Source organism: Rhinoraja longicauda, chromosome 4 (genome assembly GCF_053455715.1).
Source record: "Rhinoraja longicauda isolate Sanriku21f chromosome 4, sRhiLon1.1, whole genome shotgun sequence".
Classification (NCBI taxonomy): Eukaryota; Metazoa; Chordata; class Chondrichthyes; order Rajiformes; family Arhynchobatidae; genus Rhinoraja; species Rhinoraja longicauda.
The window spans coordinates 43,792,328-43,807,507 of record NC_135956.1 but is presented as its reverse complement, the minus strand read 5'-3'; the positions used below and the strand labels follow the sequence as shown (position 1 = coordinate 43,807,507).

The 15,180-nt window shown below is 45.8% G+C and overlaps 1 protein-coding gene across 1 annotated transcript in view; it reads left to right on the top strand.

The window, feature by feature from the left end:
• Positions 1–15,180, top strand: part of pkhd1l1.1 (PKHD1 like 1, tandem duplicate 1) — a 137,915-nt gene that overhangs the window by 29,496 nt on the left and 93,239 nt on the right. Inside the window, exons 19-25 of the mRNA XM_078398424.1 lie at positions 1,619–1,762; positions 2,403–2,653; positions 6,069–6,173; positions 7,537–7,671; positions 11,221–11,342; positions 12,672–12,835; positions 14,279–14,451. Coding sequence (XP_078254550.1) covers positions 1,619–1,762; positions 2,403–2,653; positions 6,069–6,173; positions 7,537–7,671; positions 11,221–11,342; positions 12,672–12,835; positions 14,279–14,451 — 1,094 coding nt within the window. The remainder of the gene's footprint in view (positions 1–1,618; positions 1,763–2,402; positions 2,654–6,068; positions 6,174–7,536; positions 7,672–11,220; positions 11,343–12,671; positions 12,836–14,278; positions 14,452–15,180) is intronic.

Genomic DNA, 15,180 nt, shown 5'->3' with positions numbered 1-15,180 from the left:
CTCCATCAGTGAAGGCCCTAAACAATGTGAGCAGGAAGAATGTAACATTCTCTCAGCCCCCTTGGGTTCAAAATTTGAGTGTTGATCCTTTTTGGTACCAGGCTTAGTGTAGGGCTGTTGCTGACGATGAGATTGCTACTTTGAAGAAAGCACAACGTATTGGGGTCCAGGGTCAGGCAAGGGCACACTGAATGCCTATCCAACCATTTATTAGTGCTACAGTCACAATAATATGACGATTGGTGTAGTAATTTGGGGATTTGTTCCAGTAAATTAGGAGATACTCTTTCCAGATGCAGGAGGATCAGTAGGCTTTACTTTAGACTTTAGACCTCAGAGATACAACGCAGAATCAGGTCCTTTGGCCCACTGAATCCACGCCAACCAGCGATCACCCCATACACCAGCACTATCATACACAATAGGGACAGTTTTACAACTTACCGAAGCCAATTAACCTACAAACTTGCACATCTTTAGAATTTGGGAGGAATTCGGAGCAACTGGAGGAAACCCACATGATCACAGGAAGACCACACAAACTCCAGTAGCTGGACTGAAGGAGATTGGCAAAAGAGCAAGAGAGGAAATTAGGTGAATGTTCTTAAGCCGTGAGGTGTCGTGATATGAAAACCCAATGGGAGAGGATTCAATAGGAGCTTTCGTTGGAACTGGAGAAATGGTGGAAAAAGAATAACTGGGGAAATTTAATTCATTGAATCATGCCCATCGTGGAGATGGAGGTCATTCAGCCCTTAGTTATGGTTTACATCAACAATTTGTACAAGGCATGATTATAACCTTGCAGATGACACTAAAGTGGGTCATATCGTGCATAGTGAAGTTGATTATTAAAAACTTCAGCAGGCACTTGATCAGCTGGTCGTGAGCTGAGGAATGGCTAATGGAGTTTAATGCAGATGTGAAAGTGCTGCATTTCGGGAAGGTCACCCCAGAGCATGATCTTCACAATGAATGGCAGGGTCTTTGGGATTGTTGTAGAGCAGATTGATTCAGGAATGCAGGTACATTGTTCCCTGAAAATGACAAGTAAATAGGGTTGTCAAGAAAGCTTTCAGTGCATTGACCTTTATCATTCGGGGCATTGAGTATAGAAGTTGGGATGTTATGTTACAATTGTGCAGCACGTTGGCGAGGTCACATTTGAAGTATTATGTTGAAATTTGACCACCTTGCTGGAAAAAGCTTCCAATTGTTAAGCTGGAAAGAGTGCAAAGAAGATTTATGAGGATGTTGCCAGGACCTGAGGACCTGAGCTACAGGGAGAGTTTGGGAGACTAGGACATTATTTCCCATAGGCAGGAGGTGGAGGGGTGATCTTCTTGAGATGTATAAAAACATGAAGAGAATAGATAGGTTGGATGCACAGTCTTTTAACCAGATCGGGAGAATAAAGAACCCGAGGATATAGGTTTCGGGTGAGAGAGGAAAGATCTAATAGGAATCTGAGGGGCAACCTTTACACATAGATGGTGGTATATGGAACAAGCTGCCAGAGGAGGTAGTTGAGGCAGCCACTATAACAACATTTCTAGTTGCTTTGAGGACATTTCCTTATTCTGAGTTGTTGACACTCAGCTATTTTCCATCTCCCCAGAATTTTTTCCAGCAGATGCTTCAGGCAAACAGATTGAACAGGCTTTAAACGATCTGTGGTCAATTAGACCCGATAAAGTGAAAGTGTCAAGCACGGCAATCGGCCAAGGTTTTGCCCACACGGTGACCTTCATATCCACAAGAGGTAAATGGTGCCTCTGCTTGCACACCTGTTCTCAATGTCTCTTCCTACCAGTAAGCATACTGACCCGCTCCGTCTGACAATCCCCTCTTCCACTCCTTGTTCAGAGCTGAGTCTGACAGCAGTCTGTGGTCACCAGCAGGTGTCCTCACTCTTATGACCTTTTTGTGCAATCATCCCTTCTCAATCAGCCCACCTCCCCCAACCTGACTCCTATCTGTTGCCACACACCGCACACATCCACACACTACATGTGCATACTCACACAAACACCACACACATACACCACACATGCATACCCTATATCCATATATCGTACACGTGTACCACGTTGACACATGTACAGATATCGTAAACACGCACTCACATACACAGACACACATACACACACACACACACACACACACACACACACACACACACACACACACACACACACACACACACACACACACACACACACACACACACACACACACACACACACACACACCTCTACCTCTGTCCCAAGTGTCTCTACACATGTCTAATCCTTACACACAACTTCACACATACATTCCAACGTGCTCCCTCACACACGTCAAAGGAATATATGTAGAATCCCTTGCATCTTTAACACTGTTTTCTGATTGTTTTTGTGAAGGGAATTTTGATTTACTCCAGCATGAGGTAATGGGAGGAAGTAACATCAGCGTGGAAGTGGTGGAACAAGTCCAAGGAAGGCCCAGTATGGATACATTCACATTGAGGCTGGAGGGGATCAATTCCAGACCCCTTCCATGGGCAGCAACTGTTGATGAGGTGCATTACAGCTGGCTCAGTGCACTTGTATTTGTCTGCGATATATTACACTGCGTTTTACAGTTGTTGCAGTGGATGGGAATGATCTGTTGGGTTGGTGTGGTGGGCATAGGCTGTTGGGTTGGTGTGGTGGGCATAGGCTGGGAGTGAAGAGCCACAGGATGCTCTGACTCTCTGTGTGGAGTTTCAATAGACAATAGGTGCAGGAGTAGGCCATTCAGCCCTTCGAGCCAGCACCGCCATTCAATGCGATCATGGCTGATCACTCTCAATCAGTACCCCGTTCCTGCCTTCTCCCCATACCCCCTAACTCCGCTATCCTTAAGAGCTCTATCCAGCTCTCTCTTGAAAGCATCCAACGAACTGGCCTCCACTGCCTTCTGAGGCAGAGAATTCCACACCTTCACCACCCTCTGACTGAAAAAGTTCTTCCTCACCTCCGTTCTAAATGGCCTACCCCTTATTCTTAAACTGTGGCCCCTTGTTCTGGACTCCCCCAACATTGGGAACATGTTATCTGCCTCTAATGTGTCCAATCCCCTAATTATCTTATATGTTTCAATAAGATCCCCCCTCATCCTTCTAAATTCCAGTGTATACAAGCCCAATCGCTCCAGCCTTTCAACATACGACAGTCCCGCCATTCCGGGAATTATCCTAGTGAACCTACGCTGCACGCCCTCCATAGCAAGAATATCCTTCCTCAAATTTGGAGACCAAAACTGCACACAGTACTCCAGGTGCGGTCTCACCAGGGCCCGGTACAACTGTAGAAGGACCTCTTTGCTCCTATACTCAACTCCTCTTGTTACGAAGGCCAACATTCCATTGGCTTTCTTCACTGCCTGCTGTACCTGCATGCTTCCTTTCATTGACTGATGCACTAGGACACCCAGATCTCATTGAACTCCCCCTCCTCCTAACTTGACACCATTCAGATAATAATCTGCCTTTCTATTCTTGCTTCCAAAGTGAATAACCTCACACTTATCTACATTAAACTGCATCTGCCATGTATCCGTCCACTCACACAACCTGTCCAAGTCACCCTGCAGCCTTATTGCATCTTCCTCACAATTCACACTACCCCCCAACTGAGTATCATCTGCAAATTTGCTAATGGTACTTTTAATCCCTTCGTCTAAGTCATTAATGTATATCGTAAATAGCTGGGGTCCCAGCACCGAACCTTGCGGTACCCCACTGGTCACTGCCTGCCATTCCGAAAGGGACCCATTTATCCCCACTCTTTGCTTTCTGTCTGTCAACCAATTTTCTATCCATGTCAGTACCCTACCCCCAATACCATGTGCCCTAATTTTGCCCACTAATCTCCTATGTGGGACCTTGTCGAAGGCTTTCTGAAAGTCGAGGTACACCACATCCACTGACTCTCCCTTGTCAATTTTCCTAGTTACATCCTCAAAAAATTCCAGTAGATTTGTCAAGCATGATTTCCCCTTCGTAAATCCATGCTGACTCGGAATGATCCCGTTACTGCTATCCAAATGCTCAGCAATTTCGTCTTTTATAATTGACTCCAGCATCTTCCCCACCACTAATGTCAGACTAACTGGTCTATAATTACCCGTTTTCTCTCTCCCTCCTTTCTTAAAAAGTGGGATAACATTTGCTATCCTCCAATCCACAGGAACTGATCCTGAATCTATAGAACATTGAAAAATGATCTCCAATGCTTCCACTATTTCTAGAGCCACCTCCTTAAGTACTCTGGGATGCAGACCATCAGGACCTGGGGATTTATCAGCCTTCAGTCCCATCAGTCTACCCAAAACCATTTCCTGCCTAATGTGGATTTCCTTCAGTTCCTCCATCACCCTACGTTCTCCGGCCCCTAGAACATTTGGGAGATTGTGTGTATCTTCCTCAGTGAAGACAGATCCAAAGTAACGGTTTAACTCGTCTGCCATTTCTTTGTTCCCCATAATAAATTCCCCTGCTTCTGTCTTCAAAGGACCCACATTTGCCTTGACTATTTTTTTCCTCTTCACGTACCTAAAAAAACTTTTGCTATCCTCCTTTATATTATTGGCTAGTTTACCCTCGTACCTCATCTTTTCTCCCCGTATTGCCTTTTTAGTTAACTTTTGTTGCTCTTTAAAAGAGTCCCAATCCTCTGTCTTCCCACTCTTCTTTGCTATGTTATACTTCCTCTCCTTAATTTTTATGCTGTCCCTGACTTCCCTCGTCAGCCACAGGTGTCTCTTACTCCCCTTAGAGTCTTTCCACCTCTTTGGAATAAATTGATCCTGCAACCTCTGCATTATTCCCAGGAATACCTGCCATTGCTGTTCTACCGTCTTCCCTGCTAGGGCCTCCTTCCAATCAATTTTGGCCAGCTCCTGCCTCATGCCTCTGTAATCCCCTTTGCTATACTGTAATACCGACACTTCCGATTTTCCCTTCTGCCTTTCCATTTGCAGAGTAAAACGTATCATGTTGTGATCACTGCCTCCTAATGGCTCTTTTACCTCTAGTCCCCTTATCAGATCAGGATCATTACACAACACTAAATCCAGAATTGCCTTCTCCCTGGTAGGCTCCAGTACAAGCTGTTCTAAGAATCCATCTCGAAGGCACTCTACAAACTCTCTTTCCTGGGGTCCATTTCCAACCTGATTTTCCCAGTCTACCTGCATGTTGAAATCTCCCATAACCACCGTAGCATTACATTTTTGACACGCCAATTTTATCTCCTGATTCAACTTGCACCCTATGTCGAGGCTACTGTTTGGGGGCCTATAGATAACTCCCATTAGGGTCTTTTTACCCTTACAATTTCTCATTTCCATCCATACTGATTCAACATCTCCTGATTCTATGTCACCCCTTGCAAGGGAATGAATATCATTCCTTACCATCAGAGCAACCCCACCCCCTCTGCCCACCTGTCTGTCTTTTCTATACATTGTGTACCCCTGAATATTCAGTTCCCAGCCCTGGTCCTCTTGTAGCCATGTCTCAGTGATCCCTACAACATCATACTTGCCCATGACTAACTGAGCCTCAAGCTCATCCACTTTATTTTTTATACTACGCGCATTTAAGTACAACACTTTAACTTCTGTATTTACCTCCCCTCTCACATCGTTCACAATTGGCCCTGCCCTTAATTTATTTTCCCCTCTAGAACTTCTGTTCCCATTCTTCCGAAGTTAACGCAGCCGATGTAACCCACGCTGCAACTAGTGGCAATTTGGAAGTCACTAAGGAGGGATCCCGGCCTTTCTTCTCATTATTGGACAATGTACACAGCACACCAGCACAATGAGGTTGACTTTGAGTTTGGCCACTGGAGTTTGCACTTTGAGAAACCGAATCAAGCGTTTCTTGGAAATAACTTGCCTGGAATGGTAATGGGATAAGACATTGATTATTGTCTCCTGGTAACTATACCTCCAACAAGAAACCAAGGGCTTGAGGCTGCCTGGCTATCAGGTCAAGGAAGGGTCTTCAATAATCTATCCACTGAAACCTCTCTCCACAGGTCAAAGCTGCTTTGGATGAACTGATAGGAGTGAAGTGTCCTGAACACATAGCTGGCTACAAGAATGGATATGCAGTCAAGTACTTCAATGATTTTGAAGAATCGGTATGTATCCTAAATAGGAATTCATCAATCAATCAATCGAATTACACTTTCAATCAGTTTCACCGAATCCTGAACACAAATTCCCCGTAGTTTAGAAGCTGAGTAGTGGTCTCAGTCTCAGGGTGGTGAGTTTGTCTATGCCTTAGTCCGAGGCACGGTCTGCAGGATGTGGGGTGGTGAATGTGCAACGGTGTGAAGAGTAGGTGAGTGCGCCTGCAAACAGAATATACTCCAGATGCTGGCATCCTGAGAGAAAACCAAATGCCAGAGGTACTCGGTTGGTCAGGCAACATCTGTGGGTGTACTGGACATTCAGGTCTGAGCTCCAGCTATCCTGCTCAGGGGAAGCACAGTGGCACTACTGATGGAACTATTGCTTCACATGGCTAGAGACCTGTGTTCGATCCTCAGGTGTTATCTGTATGGAGTTTGCACGTTCACCATCCAACATCGTGGTTCTCCTCCGGGTGCTCCAGTTTCCTCCCACATCCCAAGGACTAGCAGGTTTGTAGGTTAATTGGCCTCCAACAATTACTCCGTGTAGGGAGTGAATGTGAAAGTGGATTAAAAGAACTACTGTGAATGTGTAGACACAAAATGCTGGAATAACTCAGTGGGTCAGGCAGCATCTCTTGAGAAAAGAAATAGATCGTGTTTTGGGCTGGAACCCTTATTTAGACAACCAAACATCACCTCTTCCTTTTTTCCAGAGATGCTGCCTGACCCACTGAGTTACTCCAGCATTTGTGTCTGTCTTTGATATAAAGACATTTGTGTCTGTCTTTGCAGTTCCTTCCGACACAGTGTGAACGGGTAATCTATGGACGGTGGGCCATAGGGCCTGTTTCCATGCAGCATCTTTCAATCAATCAAAACCCGACCCACAAAAGGTCTGAGCTTGTCCTGTTAGAGGGGACCCCATCTCCTCAAGTCTGTGCTCATCCACTCTGACCTGTGATCTCTTTCTCAACCAGAACCCATCCATCAGACTTGATCACACCCCCTCCCCCACCCCCACCCAACTCAAACCTGCCCCACTAATCTGAATTCACTCACACCACCTTGAAACCACTCCTCAGATCTGAACCCTCTCCTGGCCTCAACCCCCCCCCCCCAGATGCACCCATCCCCTTGACCAAATCCCACCCCTCAGACCTGATCCCAGCTCACTGACCAAATCCCACCCCTCAGACCTGAAACCAATTCCCTGACCTACATGCACCCCTCAGATCTGAACCCAACTTCCTGACTTGAACCCATCCTTTAGACCTCAGCCCACTACTTGAGTTGAGTTCCATTTCCTGGATTCTCATTCTAATCCATCAAAAGAATGTAAATTGCTTTTCTCCTCTGGGCTTTGCAGAGCTACGCCTACCACAGTGGCCAGGTGACAATGGAGACGGATGCGTTCTGTGGACGATACTCAGTCAAAAACCCCTACTATCTATTTGGCTATACACAATCCCACCAGCCAGTCTTGTTAAACATCTACAAGCAGGTGAGACCACAGTTATTTTGTTTACATCCATTTTAATGTGCAATACTCAATGATCTTTGGTTCTTATAGACAATAGACAATAGGTGCAGGAGTAGGCCATTCAGCCCTTCGAGCCAGCACCGCGATCATGGCTGATCACTCTCAATCAGTACCCCGTTCCTGCCTTCTCCCCATAACCCCTAACTCCGCTATCCTTAAGAGCTCTATCCAGCTCTCTCTTGAAAGCATCCAACGAACTGGCCTCCACTGCCTTCTGAGGCAGAGAATTCCACACCTTCACCACTCTCTGACTGAAAAAGTTCTTCCTCATCTCCGTTCTAAATGGCCTACCCCTTATTCTTAAACTGTGGCCCCTTGTTCTGGACTCCCCCAACATTGGGAACATGTTTCCTGCCTCTAATGTGTCCAATCCCCTAATTATCTTATATGTTTCAATAAGATCCCCCCTCATCCTTCTAAATTCCAGTGTATACAAGCCTAATTGCTCCAGCCTTTCAACATACGACAGTCCTTGACATATGAATAAGTAGAGACCAGACCAGGAGAGGCCACTCTGCCCTTCAGTTTGGTCTGTCATTTGATAACATCATGGTTGATCTTTTTACATCAGTCTGAAGAAGGGTCTCGACCCGAAACGTCACCCATTCCTTCTCTCCAGAGATGCTGCCTGACCCGCTGAGTTTCTCCAGCATTTTGTGTATCTTTTTCACTGATCTCACCAATTCCGGCGCTCTGCCCTCTAATGCCTCCAACCTTATCATTCCCCAGCCCCGCATGGCCCGATTTTTACCTTCTCCCTAAAATTCACAAACAGAACTGTCCGGGCAGACCCATTGTTTCTGCCTGTTCATGTCCCACCGAATTAATTTCCACCTACCTCGACTCTATCCTATCACCCCTGGTTCAATCCCTCCCCACCAATGTCCAAGACACCTCACATGCTCTCTGTCTCCTCAATAGCTTTCGGTTTCCAGGTCAGCACTCCCTCATCTTTACCACGGATGTCCAGTCACTCTACACCTCCATCCCCCACAAGGATGGTCTCGAAGCCCTCCATTTCTTCCTCGACAGTAGAACTAGCCAATCCCCATCTACCAACACTCTCCTCCGCCTAGCAGAGCTGGTTCTTACCCTCAATAACTTCTCCTTTGACACCTCCCACTTCCTCCAAACCCGAGGCGTAGCTATGGGCACTTGCATGGGCCCTAGCTATGCCTACCTCTTTGTCGGGTACGTTGAACAATCTCTGTTCCAGACGTACACTGGCTCCATCCCCGAACTCTACCTCCGCTACATTGACGACTGCATTGGTGCTACCTCTTGTACCCATGCAGAACTCACTGAGTTCATACATTTCACCACTAATTTCCATCCTGCTCTTAAATATACTTGGACCATCTCCGACATCTCTCTGCCGTTTCTGGATCTCACCATCTCCATCACAGGAGACAGACTAGTGACAGACATTTACTACAAGCCCACCGACACGCACAGCTATCTGGACTACACGTCTTCCCACCCTGTCTCTTGCAAAAGGTCTATCCCCTACTCCCAATTCCTCCATCTACACCGCATCTGCGCCCAGGATGAGATGTTTTAAACTAGGGCATCGGAGATGTCCTCATTCTTTAAGAAACGGGGCTTCCCCTCTGCCATTATAGATGAGGCACTCACTAGGGCCTCTTCTATATCCTGCAGCTCCGCTCTTGCTCCTCCTCCCTCCACTTGTAACAAGGATAGAGTCCCCTTGTCCTCACCTTCCACCCCATCAGCCAGCGTATACTCCAATATTTCTGTCACCTCCAGCGGGATCCCACTACTGGCCCATATCCTCCCATTTCTGCTTTCTGCAGAGACCATTCCCTCCATAACTCCCTGGTCCACTCATCCCTTCCTACCCAAACCACCCCTTCCCCAGGCACTTTCCCCTGCAACCGCAGCAGATGCAACACCTGTCCCTTTACCTCCCCCCTCGACTCCATCCAAGGACCCAAACAGTCTTTCCAGGTGAGGCAGAGGTTCACCTGCACCTCCTCCAACCTCATCTATTGTATCCGCTGTTCCAGATGTCAACTTCTCTACATCGGCGAGACCAAATGCAGGCTCGGCGATCATTTCGCTCCACACCTTCGCTCAGTCCGCCTTAACCAACCTGATCTCCTGATGGCTGAGCACTTCAACTCCCCCTCCCATCCAGTCTGACCTTTCTGTCATGGGCCTCCTCCAGTGTTATAATGAGGCCCATCGCAAATTGGAGGAACAGCACCTCATATTTCGCTTGGACAGCTTACAGCCCAGCGGTATGAACATTGACTTCTCCAACTTTAGATAACTCCTCTGTCCCTCTCTTCCCCTCCCCCTTCCCAGTTCTCCCACTGTCTTCCTGTCTCCACCTGTATCCTTTCTTTGTCCCGCCCCCTGACATCAGTCTGAAGAAGGGTCTCGACCCGAAACGTCACCCATTCCTTCTCTCCAGAGATGCTGCCTGACCCGCTGAGTTACTCCAGCATCCAGCAAGAGAGAGCTGGATAGAGCTGTTAAGGATAGCGGAGTCAGGGGGTATGGGGAGAAGGCAGGAACGGGGTACCGATTGAGAATGATCAGCCATGATCACATTGAATGGCGGTGCTGGCTCGAAGGGCCGAATGGCCTCCTCCTGCACCTATTGTCTATTGTCTATTTATGATACCTGATTGATCTCCTACATTACCAGTCTGTATATCCCTCGATCCATCCAAAACCATCTAGCTAAGCCCCAAATAAATTTATCCTCAAAGACACACAGCCGGCTGGGGTAGGAATTCCATTGATTTGCAATCCTATGCAGGAAGACATTTCTCCACATTCTCCAGGTGAATGAGGGGGGTGGGAGTTGGAGTGACCCCTCTGAGAGGTTTATGCATGTGTGAAAGCAGCTCTTATCCCAAACCCCACTTCTATTATGTCACATTGCACATGGAACAGATCATTCTGTGCACTTTACTGTGGTGCAGTGAGTTACAGGGACTTCCCAGCTTCCACCCCTGGCTGATCCTTCACTCCATCATTGGCTATCCAATGATTGCCGAGGGAATGTGATCATCTGTGACTACTCCGTAGGCATTTGGTGTCTGGCCCTCTACATGAGGAAATTGTAAGTGCAGTGGGAAAGGGCAGGAGTGGAGAAGAGGGAAGAGAGTTGGGGAGGAATGGAGGATAAATCTGAACCAATATTATTGCTTCAGTAAATTGAACTCATGTTTTAGGCACTTTCTCCAAATTCTAAATATACTCAAAAGAAATTCAAAAAGCATTCAGGTATAATTCTGATGAACTGGGGTCAGTGGAGAAGCATTTTTGGGGGAAATTTCCAAGACTCACGTTAAATGCTTGCATGTTTCATTTGCCTAATTTTTAAACATGAATTGATTTAACTGGGTCGTGAACTTCCTGATACTTTATTCTGCTCGGGGCTTAATATCCACCTATCAGATGTGCGCAGAATATTAATAAACAGATTCTTAGATAGGAAACAGTGATTTTAAAAATGTGACTTTAACCGTGTTTCAGCTTTGCTTTGCATATAAAGGAATTTTGAGAGATAGTATTCTGCTGTTGCTGAGTTACAAAGATAAAAGCCAAACAATTACCAGACATTTTTGGCTGGAATACAGATTTGCTCAAGAGAATCAGTAAGTATTTATCAAATTTGGTAATTTGGGGTTAATTTTACACACTTGATAAACAGTATGCTCCAATCACTATCTGCAATCCTTTCTAAACAAAATCCAAATTTCAGTAATAAGGATCTTTCATGTTTAGTTTTTTTCTATTGGGTCATCTGGTAAAACAAAACTATGTTCGAAAGAAAGGTAAAGGAAGGAGGTCTTGGTCCCAAGTCCAGTAACAAATAGAATGGCGGCTTGCTTTTCAAACCATCAGAATATCCCAAAACACAACCAGCAAGGGTTACAATTCCCTTCAGATTCTATAACTTGGAGTGGAAAAGCAGTGCAGTACCAAAGATGTATCACAATTTCTGAGGAGCTATCTTTCAGATGTGACATTGAATTGAACTGCAATGATGCTCCTTTGCACCTGAACATTGAAAAACAAGCCTGTTCTTTTGGATTCCCAGCCACCATTTACCTCTCAGCCAAGTAAATCACCGCATCCTGACTTGGAAATAATACCTGGGAACTGCTTCTTCACTGGCTCTAACTCCTGGAACTCCCTTCCCAACAGCACTGAGAGAATACCTTCACCAGAAGAACTGAGAGTTTCAAAACCACGCCTGCCCCCACCATCCCGATGGCACTTAGGGATGGACAATAAATACAGGCCAGAGGCCAAAAAAGATTTAAAAAGTGGTCAACAACCTGGTTGTGTATCATGGTAATGTCTGTAGGAACTTGCTGTATATACATTGACTACTGTGTTGCAACAGTTGAGAACTTTCCCCATCAGCTGTAAAGTGCACTGGGATACCCTTTCGAGTATAATCCCTGGATACCCTGACACAACAAAACGGACCCAATCCCTCATCCTCCACGATGCACAGACGTGCATTGGATATGTCAGAGCTGTGTTTTTGGTGAAGAGCCATGCAGGTCTCAGAGCAGCAGGTCTCCATGCATTTGATGCTCCTTCCCAATGTTTCTATTGTCATTGCCGACCCAGATACCCCTGACTATAATCTACTGGAATCCGCAATCCATGGCTGCTTTTTTCAGCATGGTACTGTCATATATCTGCTTTCAAATAACCCCACATTTCCCCCAAGAGGAGATCATTCTCCTCAATATTCATTTGAAATCTCATTCGATGGGTCATCGGTTTTCATATTAAGGATACTGCCAGTTTTTTTATTTGTCGTTATTATTGCTTCACACCTTCTCAACCAGCTAGAAGCTTCTCCCTTTATACTTGTGGTTGTGGTACTGGTGAGTAGTTGGATTTTGAGACTGACAGGGAAAACTATGCAGAACTATAATACCATAATCATGTGCTCCTGCTTACAGGTGGTCCTACACTTGCATTAATTTGCTCAGCTCTGCACAGGCTGCATATTCCACAGGGACGAACTTCATACTAAAATCAATCAGACTGTTCAAGAGTTCAAACCAGGATTACTTTGTGGATACCGTGTATATTGGACAGCACGCTACAACCAGCAATCAAAAAGGTATTGCTATTTTGTGTTAAAAACCTGAGTTTCAAACAAATGCTGGCCAAAGCAGCCATGGAATGTAGATTCCAAAAGATTATAATCAGGAATATCCGTGTCAGCATTGGGGAAACCAACCCTGACCTTACAAGCCTAGAAAAGGAGCTTTAAATCCATGCAGTCCTGCTGTTCTTTGTAGTTCTCCAAAAGCACAGATCCCATGTACCAAATGTTCTTCTGAGCACCCTGGAGGTTGAGGAATTGGATCAGTTTTGTAAGGTCAGGGTATCCAGGGATACACACTGAAGATGGGTAAATGGAATATCAGGCATGATATGATGGAAAGGTGGGGCAGGCTTGAAGTGGCCTGTTATTTTTCTACAGCTGTTGTCACATGGTTTGTGGATTGTGACTCCTGTCTGTGACAGGCCATCTGAGCCTGCAGTACCGAGTTGCCATAGATCCACTTTTGTACACAAGTTATCAGACTTTCTGAATTACCTTGGAAGACATGACTGAAGCGCCTAATTCAAAGTATGATGGCCGAGGCAAAATATCAGTGTAATACTACTGAATCAAACAGCACTGACTCAGGCCCTTTGGCCCATTGAGTTGGTGCTGACTATCAACCACCCATTTACATTAACCATACATTAACCCAACATCCCACTGATTTTCCCCAAGATTCTACCACGTAACTTTTTCACCCAATAGGCAGTGAGAACCTGCATATGGAACAAACTGCCAGAGAAAGTGGTAGAGTTTGGTCCAACTATGACATCTAAAAGACACTTAGATAGTTACATACATAGGAAATATTAGGCGAGATATTGGCCAAGTGCACTAGCTCGGTTAGACAAATTGGTCAGCATGTATAAGTTGGGCCGAAGGGCCTGTTTCCATGTTGTATAACTCTATGACCTACACACAAAAGACAATTTATATTGTCCAATTAACATTCTGACCCGCATGTTCTTGTGAAACCAGAGCACCATGTGGAAGCCAGACAGAGAGAATGTGCAAATTCCACACGGATTGCATGGAGGCCAGGATTGAACCTAGATCTCAGGCAGTGTGAGGCAGTGGCTCTGCTGACTGCCACTATGTGCTCCCAGTCATGCTGTATTATGATCATGTGGTTAACCAGCATCTGCAGTTATTGTGTCTACATTATATGGTTTTGTGGTACAGTCAGAGAGTGGTGAAGATGTGGAATTCTCTGCCTCAGAAGGCAGTGGAGGCCAGTTCGTTGGATGCTTTCAAGAGAGAGCTGGATAGAGCTCTTAAGGATAGCGGAGTGAGGGGGTATGGGGAGAAGGCAGGAACGGGGTACTGATTGAGAGTGATCAGCCATGATCGCATTGAATGGCGGTGCTGGCTCGAAGGGCTGAATGGCCTACTCCTGCATCTATTGTCTATTGTCTATTGCCCTGTCCAATGTGTGTAATTTTTAACCCACAGGTGCTCCAGTGAGAACTCTCCCACCATTGATTGCCAGAGGGATTATTATTAAGCAGTTCATCGTAACACGAAATGAAGCCTTGAATGACAGCTCAACCAATGAGTATGAGATAACCATGGTTCCCTTCAACTGTAGCTTCAACATTCCTTTGCTCGAGATTGGTTTTGCTCAGGTCAGTATGAAATGGACACTATCATATCTATAAAGCACAAATCAGGATAGTGCAGGGATACTTCCGACCTACCTCTGAGTGAAGCTTAAACAACACTCAGAAACCTTGATGGCTGCACTTCACTGACACCCACTTTACCACCCTAAACATGCACTCCCTCCACCCAGCTGCTCATTTGCTGCAGAACGTCCTTCTATGCAATGCACCACGGTTACTCATCTATCCTACTCTGCATTGGAGGTAGCGCTGGCATTATCCAGAAATCTTGCAGACTCTCAACTTTGTATGATCTTGTCCCCCTTTGATGATGCTGTTTCCCCCCCTGTTAATTCCTGTAACGTGGAGTCACTGAACGAGCACAGGAACCCCAGTACAGCTCCAATTATTTTGGACACCATCTCCAGCCATAATCCACCTGGGAGCTCTGAATACTTTTGGCAGAGGAAGAGGAGAGTAAAGCCACTGTGAGCCAGCAGCTTGGAAAATGGGATGCGGTGCTTGGGACAAGGTGGTGTAATGAGTCTGCCCCTCCTCTCCACGCACGGTATCTGCCACGTGTGGGGTGCTTCACACATGGAATGTGTCGCTTGTTAGTTTGAGATGCTTGGCATGTGAAGTGTGTTGCTCCATGGTTAGGGGTGCGTCACACATATCGCTCGTTGGTTTGAGATGCTATCTTTAATTGGACTTCACTGGACTTTATCTTGCATTATTGTTATTCCTTTTATC